At 41.3% G+C, this 9,333-nt stretch overlaps 1 protein-coding gene across 1 annotated transcript; it reads left to right on the top strand.

The window, feature by feature from the left end:
* Positions 1-7,864: 7,864 nt before the first annotated feature.
* LOC101657287 (olfactory receptor 51J1-like) lies at positions 7,865-8,818 on the top strand. Its single transcript, XM_004717081.1, has one exon. The coding sequence runs from the start codon at positions 7,865-7,867 to the stop codon at positions 8,816-8,818; it is 954 nt and encodes a 317-aa protein (XP_004717138.1).
* The last annotated feature ends 515 nt before the right edge of the window (positions 8,819-9,333 follow it).

The raw sequence follows: 9,333 nt of genomic DNA, 5'->3' as shown, positions 1-9,333 counted from the left end.
AGGGGAAAAATGATGACCTAATGTCGGGGGTTTAAGTGGAGAGAAAATGTTTTGAGAATGATGTACAAATGTGCTTTACACAATTGATGTGTGTTTGGATTGCGATAACAGTTGTATGAGCCCCTAATAAAATGTTTAAAAAAGAAAAGATGATGCTACCCTCACTAAATGAATCTACAGTGCTGACGGTGGGGGAATTCATAGTTCAGGAAGGTCAAAGAACTTACCTCTTCATAAACTCTTGAATTTACTATTATAAGAAACAGGTCTTACACATCTTAAACATCTTGCAGTAATTTGCTAAGACTTTAATAAAACCTCAGCCACTAAAATGGTAGGCCCAAGCAAGCGGCTGTGAGTTGGAAGGTCTGCCTGATGTGGATATGGACAGTCTGGTGAGATGACCATTTATAAGAATTCAACGAGGACCACCTCACAGACTGATGTCTTAAAAACCACTAGCACAGATAATACTTAGTCGGAGTCAAAATGTCAAGGTTGGTTCCCAGAGAAGGGAAAGAGAGAGAATGATAAAAACTAATGCTAAAGGAAGCTGAATAAATCATTTTAATCCAATAAATAATAGGATTCTGTTTGTGATTAGAAGTACACTCAACTCACACTTTCAGTGCCAAATAGTTTCATGATTTTTTTTAAGCTTTTCAAGTGTTTGCTCTTTTTGCCCTAGGAAGCAAATACAAATATTACTACTTTGAAAAAGAGTAAACTGAGATTTAGAAACTAAGCATATATTTACAAGGAAAGAGTAACACCAAACAATGAGCGCAAGTTCTTTGACTTTAAATTCTAGAGGTGATTCAAGAATGACCAATGGAGGAAAGAGCTCACCTAGGATTAACAACTAAGATGAAGCAGTGAAGGAGGTTTCTGCTTTCAGGGGTCCACAAATGGAAACTTACCCTAGTGCAGGGGGAGGAGTTTCCGTATGCTTGCCTGGCAGCAGTAAGATTCTTTCTTTCTTCAGAGGTGTGACTATGAGAAAATAAAAACCCAAATGTCCATCTAGGTTATGTCAAAGGCCAAGGTAATATGTTCTAATTCTCTAATGAAGGTGGAAGGATCAACTGTTTTTCCATTTTTTCTTTGAAGGCCTTAAAGTCTGCCATAGAGAAAGGCAGGGAGGCCTCCCTTCTGACGCAAACATTTCTTGTAATGGTAATAAGGCTACCTGGGCATTGTACTATTGTAGGTTTGAAGAGGTGGGAGATAGAGATTCCACCTGTGAATAACAGGGAGCGAGCAGCACCATTTCTTGGCTTATGAAATAGGTGTTGTTATTAAGTATCATCAAGAAAATTCCCTCTCAGAGTGGCCCCATGTACAACAGAACAAAACCAACCAGTCTTGTGTAGCCTCTCAATTGTTCTGTTGAAGCCCATTGTTGCAGTCACCGTGCCAATCCAAAAGAGTTTCCCTCTTTTCTGCTGCCCCTCCACTTTACCAAGTATGATATCTTTTTCCAGGAACTGATCTTGCCTAATAACATGCCCAAAGTACCTAAGAATAAGTCTGGCTATCTTTGCCTCTAAGGAACATTCTGGTTGTATTTCTCCCAGGATAGATGTGTTTCTTCTTTTGGCAGTGCATGGTATTCTTCACCTGCACCATAGTTCAAATGTATCGATACTTCTTCAGTCTTCCCTATTCAAAGTGCAACTTTCACAAGCATATGAGGTGATTGAAAATACCATGGCGTGCCCAATTGATGCTGTGGCTACTCGTTGACGATGATCTTCACGGTCAGCAGATCTAAACAACCAGCAGCTCCATAGGAGAGAGACTGGGCTTTCTACTCCCGTAAACCATTATAGTCACAGAAAGTCATGTGAGTCATCAATGACTCAATGGTAGTGAGCTTGAGTGAGTCAGAAGCACCTTAGTCCTCAAAGTCACATCCTTGCTTTCCAACACTTTAAGGATGTCTTGTGCAGCAGATTTACCCAGAGCATGTGTGTTATGATCTCGTGACTGCTGCTTCCATGAGCATTCATTATGGACACAAGCAAGACAAAAATCCTTGTCATTTTCAGTCTTTTCTGTGTTTATCACTGTGGTACCTATTTGTGCAGTTGTGAGAATGTGGGTTTCTTTGCATTGAGTTGTAATCCGTGTTGAAGGCTTCAGTCCTTTGTCTTCATCAGCAAGCGCTTCAGTCCTACTCAAGCAAGGTTGCGTCATCTGTGTAGTAGAGGATTGCTAAGCCTTCCTCCAATCCTGAGGCCACATACTTTACCATGTAATGCAGCTCTTTAATTAGGTCCTCAGCATACAGATTGAATAAGTATGGAGAGATGTAACCCTGACACGCATCTTTACTGATTTTAAACCATGCAGTATTCCCTTGTTCTAGTCACACAACTACCTCTTGGTCCATGCGCAGGTTCCATTTGAGCACTAGTAAGTAGTCTGGAGTTCCCATTATTCCCAAGACTATCCTTCGTTCGTTATGATCCACACAGCAGAACTCACATGGACCTGTGCACTCCGAGTCACTCTTGGGTTTGAAAAGGCAGTGGCATAGCCTCCAGCATCACAGCTACCCACAAGTCACCACAGTAGAACAAACTGACACACAAGAGGTAGGTCTTTTGCATAGAACGGACCAAAAAATATTTATCCGTAATAAAGATGTAATAAGAGAATTACTTTAAAGGTTTTTTAAGAAGAAACTTCAGCCTGCTAAGAGAATGAACTCTGCTTGTTAAGGAAGAGAGCATTTTTGCAGGCTAGGAAAATAAACCGCCGGCCCAGAGATATCAAGTCCGGTAAACGTCTCAACCTTGAGGTCAGGCTGCCTGAACATCCTGAGACATATTACCCGGAAGTATAGCCTTAGAAAAGTTTCACACTGCCACACCAGATTTATAGCCTGAGATAAGACTCAAGACATCGTTTTGCAGAATTTTAGCCTGAGAAAACTTAGTAAAACGTATCTGGAAGACTGAAAGATGAACTATGTGATGAATTAGAAATCAACTTCTGCAGAACCACAATTCCCCTCCCCTTTGAAAATACTCTATAAAAACAAGAAGCGTTCCCCTGGATAGTGGCCTCTCCCACCCCTCCCCTCACAGAGGGCAGCCCACTTTGCTCTTGGCTCTAGAAGAGGGACATGTCCTAGCCATGTGTGAAGTGTGATTCTCACTTCCTAAGGGGAACTGACTTCATCTCTTTTGAAGTTCTCCTATGCTTAAAACAACCTTTGGCTAAAACTCTTTGCTGCAGTGTTCTTGTGGATGTGTGAACTTGCCTTCAACTCTGGCTTCTCACAAATCACAGGGGTGTAGAACTGTCTAGTTTCCCTGTGGATGACCTCCAGACTGGCTCTCCTCTGCAGCGGGGACTGAATGTCACACAGATCACTTAAAAGGTTTTGAAAAACAAGATACTTTGCATAAAATGGATCTGACACCAAGATGAAACTTCACACACCCCTGAGATTCCAGTTAAAGATGTGTAAACTTCCACCAGTGATATTTATGATCCCACCTGAAAGCTATAAAACTATAACTGGGAACCCCCATTTAGTTCAGTATTCAGTATATGAAATTGATTACTTTACATCTATATATCAAATTATCTAATAGAACTCCATTCCCTACCACTAATCCATCCTCTTTTCTATCTCAACCAAACATTAACTAAATGATTATGTCATAACTTCTTTGTTTTGCGAACTTTCTCTATTTGCATGGAAATTTTAGTGAAATCATTTGTCCTGACTGGTGAAAAATGTTTTCCTGTATCCATATGTAATATGTTTATTATTTTCCTAAATAAGTTACATTTTTGTGGACTGAGTGAATTCTTCTCTACAGAGCCCTGTGTGCTGCTATCTCCGTTTCCTGCTGTTTCCTCAGCAGAAAGCTCACAGCAGAAAGCTCAGGTTATATAATTACCCTATAACAGTTAAAATAGTAGCTACCTCTTATAGTGTACCTTTGTGGGTCAGGCATTTTTCTAAGTAATATGCATATATTAATTTTTAAATTCTCAGAGTAGGCACATGTGATTGTAATCATTTCACAGAAGGATCAAAGGACACTGAAAAGGGGTGAAATGGTTAACTGATTAATTGTTCCTCAGGGTACCTAGATTCTTAACTACTCTTCCACTCCCAAGGGTTTCTGATTAGCTTACAAAGGTGATGCCACATTCTAGTCCCAAGAATAAAAGATGTTAATATTAGGGTAGCAAAGATGTTCTGAAACGAGTGTGCTGCAATCCTCCTTCGTGATCAGAGATGAACTCTGCGCTTGGTGAGTGCTGAAGCACATGGGCTCCTCCCTCTTAAAGCATCCTACAGCACTTCTAAGCCCATTCCAAATTTAAAAGACATCTCCATTTTCTCCAGTCATATCCCTAGATTCCAGACCTGTGTGGTAGGGCAAGGGAAACATTTTTTTCTAGGCTTGATGACAGATAAAGAACAAAAGAAAAACTACAGCGAATTTATGCATACTAGACATGGTTTTGAAACGCCAAAATTGTGGGAAGTCATGTATTGCATATATTTTGTCTGTATGCTTGTTTGTCATTTAGGACATCCTGGGCACCTTTTCTTCCACACATATATTTTCTGAAGATCAGTGGGATAAAAAATGAGGGGGGAACATTATTAATAGGAAATTGATGATAAAATATAAGCAAATGTTGCATTTTTTAGTATAATTGAGCCCGGTGAGTAGAAGGTAGAAAAAGGTAGGGAGAAAGGTGACATGGACTGGTTGCTAACATTAACTATTAAGAGCCACTCTCTGAGGCAGGCATTGGTGTGTCTAACTTTAAAGACAAGAAATAATTTGAGATGCAGAGGTTAAGATGATAAATTTATACCAGACCTAGGATTAACCTCCAACTTTGTCCAGAAACAGATGTAGTATCCACTTCACCACAACTTTTTTCTGCTATTCTATTGGATTCTAGACATTGGGTAAAGAGCCCTGTTGGCATAGGGCTAACTCACTGAGCTGCTAACTGCAAGGTCAATATTTAGAAACCACCAGCCACTCCTCATGAGAAAGATGGGACGCATTACTCCTTTAAAGAGTTACAGTCTTGGAAACTCACATGAGCAGTTCTAACCTCTCTTTTAGGGTCACTGTGAGTTGGTATCAGCTTGATGGTGGTGAGTTTGCTTCAAACAGTGGGTAATTTCTTTTGTCTCCTCCCATTCTGAAATGCTCTTGTTAAATAAATCTTATATTCAAAGAAATACATTTTTCAGAATCTCTTTCAAGGAGACCCGTAACCCCAGGTAGCTGGGGTTATTATAGAAGTTTTGGATAGAAAGGTGCTAATAAAAAACAAAACAAAATACACAGACAGACAAACAGAAAACAAGAAAAACAGCGGAAAATGAAAGTAAAAGAGATGATGGGAGGGGTAGAGAAGGCAGAGAACACCAGTGATAATGGTAGAGGACAAACCCAAGTTTCCATTATCTTTCAAGATTTGTCTCTTTTTATATTACATCTTTTGGGGTAGGGCAGGAAAGTTACCAGTGGGATCAAGACTACCGTGACCTCAGATACAGGAGGAGCAGTAACTCAATCCAGAGACAGACCTGTTTAAAGAGCTTACTTCGAAGTAAGAACAGAGTGCAGAACGGACATGCCAATTGGGGAACAGGAATGTCCTGCCACGGGAAATTCTGGCACACGTGATCATACATGGAGATGAATGAGATCTGTCCCTGAACTTTCCTAACCTAAGTGGTAGTGCAGACCTTATCACAGAGTTTTTTCTAAATGAATGCTGTCCTGATGCTGAACTAAATTTCATTTTATTTTTTCATGTCTCCCCTCCCCCCTCCTTCCGACAAAATACAATCTTTTATGTTCACTGACATGGTAAGTTCCTTTCTGCACACTATTCCCAATCTCCTCATTGTGCTGGCCAGATGTCAACTACTTCCTCAGACCTCAGCTTAAAAAATACCACTGCCCAAAGAAAACTTCCACAGACTCAAGAATCAATTGTTTATTTCCTTTTAGGTCCACTCACTGTGTCTTGAACTTGTGGTTGGTAGCATTTAGTGTAATTATAACCAGCTTAGAGAAGAAATGGTTTTAGCATACTTGATGGTTGATTTGAATATTTGTGGAAGAAATTTGTTAGTGAAATTTCCAGAGAAGATTTTATGAGTGAGGCCAGGACTCTGGGTTGACAGGACCCACCATGATGGTTGGCAGAGGTGGGTTGATTGTTTACAGATCAGCAGGGAAAGGAAAAACTTATAATAACCCCGTGGAATGGTGAGTTCCCTATTGCTGAGGAACTTCAACAATGTTAAGTAGACGTTTCACAGCCTCACAGCGGCTGTCGAGGCAAACTTTCAGCTGTGAAAGAAGTCTGTGTGCACGTGTGAATAGACGTGTGTAGCTGTGTGTGTGTTTTGATGGTAGGCAGTGGGTTGAAATTTACTTTAGAAGGTCCTTCCCACCTTGCACACCTGAGATTCTATTGTTATTCTTACTGTGGCCCACACGGTGCCCCCTTAAAACACACCCAATCTAGGGAGGTAGTTTTTCCTATTGGCTTTCCTTCTAGAAAACCTTTCTTTAAGAATCTGTTTATGATTTAGATTGTGTTGTTACATTATTTTTAAGGGTTGCTGTGTCATGAAGAAGTCCCAAAGAATAAAAGAGGTGTTTTTGATAGCCATGAGTTAAGATATTGTGGATATCATGATATAAGAATATTTTGGAAAGCCTTTAAGTCATACACAAATGCACCCACTTAGTTTCCTTCCTACTATTTCCTCATTCAAAATATTCCTGCAAATGTGGGTTTGTACCATGGAGCAGCTCCGTCAATTCACAGACTCGAAGTTAAATGAACAAAGAAAGGCTTATTGCACAAGAAGGGCAACTCCATCGCAGACTATATTGATTGTGTCCTGCTTGAAATCAGACTGTATGGAGAATATTCAACTTTTACTCTGGAATTTACAATGGAGAGTCGTGAATCTATGTTTTATATTAACTTGTTTTAAGATAATTGAGAGGAACAATTATTGAATAAGAACAAAAAGACAGAACAATAAGTTTCTTTTAAGTCTTAGTTTCAGGATGTCTCTGTTGACTAACCAGATAAGAAAATTAGCTTTTTGGTCACTAAAATTCAGGCAAGTAAAATTAGAAGCTGGTCCTTCCTGGAGACTTCCACAGCCTTTGAGCAATGAAGCAAGTGGTAAAAATATTCCGAGAGAATTTATGTGGGAGTCAAGGAAGAAATGGGGTAAATTACACTAATTGCATTTAGTAAAGATGATTAGACAAACTACATTAGGTAAAGTAACTTGGGTTACAAAACCTTTGCATATAATTTTGCCAATTGCTTCCTAGCTTTTTTCCAAATCTCACGAGAGAAACTCAGTGTGGTCCAAGCTCTGTTTGTTTGTTTTTCCCTAATTCATTCTGTTACCACGAAAATTTCTGTTCACATCTTCTCGATATTAGTCTGTATCATAGGTTGCTATTTCCTATATAGTTGTCTCCTCAACAACTTTCTAGGCACAATCACCTCTGCATAGCTGATCTACCAGTCTAGAGCTTCCCTAGAGGGAGACTGTAATCTCCATCAGATTGTAAATTCTCGATAGTAGTCATCTGTGAGGTTTTAGACACCACTCATACCACATTGGACTTTTGGTCGCCTCCGTGTGTGAGTTTAGTTTCCTCCTCCTCCTCCTCTTCTGCTCCTTTGCTTCCTCCTTCCCCTCGTGCTCCCTTTTCTTTTTACTTTTCCTCAGTGTCCAATGGCCTTTTTCCGTCATAATATTTATCAGCTTCTTCCTAATTTTCAAGGTGTCACAAGTCCTATGTGATGAAATGTCAACATGAAGAACTACAATAGCTCTATGAAGCTTTTACCTACAACATTCATTCTGGTTGGCATTCCAGGGCTAGAAGCAGAGCACATCTGGATCTCCATCCCCTTCTGCCTGATGTACATCATCATCTTCCTGGGGAATGGCACAATTCTTCATGTCATCAGGACAGACACTGCCCTACACCAACCCATGTACCTCTTTCTTGCCCTATTGGCTCTGGCTGAACTTGGTGTCTCTGCATGCACCCTGCCTACAGTGCTAGGCATCTTCCTGTTTGGCAGCACTGAAATTGGTTTTGATGCATGCCTTCTTCAGATGTTCACCATTCATTCCTTCTCCATCACGGAATCAGCTGTGTTACTAGCCATGTCGGTAGACCGCTTTGTTGCCATCTATAGCCCACTGCATTATACTACCATCCTGACTTTGCCCCGCATTATTGGCACAGGAGTTATTATTGGGTTGAAAAGTGTTATGCTCATGGCCCCATTGCCATTGCTCTTAAGGCGCCTGCCTTTCTGTGGCCATAATGCCCTCTCCCATTCTTATTGCCTCCACCCCAATCTTATTCACCTACCTTGTGGAGACATTTCTATCAACAATATATATGGACTTTTTATAGTTATCTCCACTTTTGGGCTGGATTCGCTGCTCATTGTGGTTTCCTATGGGCTCATACTCCACACTGTACTGGGCATTGCTACCGGGGAAGGGCGGAGGAAGGCACTTAACACATGTGGCTCACATGTCTGTGCTGTGCTTGCTTATTATGTGCCCATGATTGGCTTATCCATGGTGCACCGCTTTGGACACCATGTATCCCCTCTGCTGCAAGCCATGATGGCCAATGCCTATCTTTTCTTCCCACCTGTTGTCAACCCCATTGTCTACAGCGTTAAGACCAAAGAGATCCGCCGTGGCATTTTCCGAATGCTGTTCGGGAAGAGGGTCAGAACGTAGCCAGAGACCCAAGTTGAAAGACGTCTTTATTTTTTCTAAAACCACAAGTGGCACCAGGAAGCAAACCAAGAAGGAAAAGGCAAAAGGGCTGGTCTAGACCCCATACTGTCTCACCAAGCCTGGAGGGTAGCGTCCCCTGCATGGAGGACTGTAGGGCTCACAACAGCTCAAGACATGTCTCCTTACTGGAGTATACTGCAACAGAGCACAATACCAGGGACACGCGGCGTGGAGTTGTCCAATCTGAACCGCTCCCTCCACGCCCCCACCCACCACCACCACCGGGGGGCAAACCAAGAACGGAACAGAGCAGAACAGCAATGGGCACAAAGAAAAGACACAGGTCCCCTGAAGAGTCCCGCAAATAGACCTCAGGCTAGGAGGGGGAGCTCCCGGAATTCCCTCAGAACCAGTAGGGAGACCGTCCTAAAGGTCAGCAGACAGACCTGCAGACAGACCTAGAACTATGTATGTTATTTTTTTTCTTTTTCTGTTTTTAAACTTTTTTTTTCTTT

This window comes from Echinops telfairi, unplaced genomic scaffold (assembly GCF_000313985.2).
Source record: "Echinops telfairi isolate 266 unplaced genomic scaffold, ASM31398v2 ScPeMD7_41;HRSCAF=154, whole genome shotgun sequence".
In the NCBI taxonomy this organism is placed as follows: Eukaryota; Metazoa; Chordata; class Mammalia; order Afrosoricida; family Tenrecidae; genus Echinops; species Echinops telfairi.
The sequence above is the reverse complement of the archived record's forward strand: the minus strand, read 5'-3'. Positions and strand labels throughout refer to the sequence as shown.

Coding starts and splice junctions, on each gene's coding strand:
- LOC101657287 (XM_004717081.1), top strand. CDS start 7,865: ATGAAGAACTACAATAGCTCTATGAAGCTTTTACCTACAACATTCATT.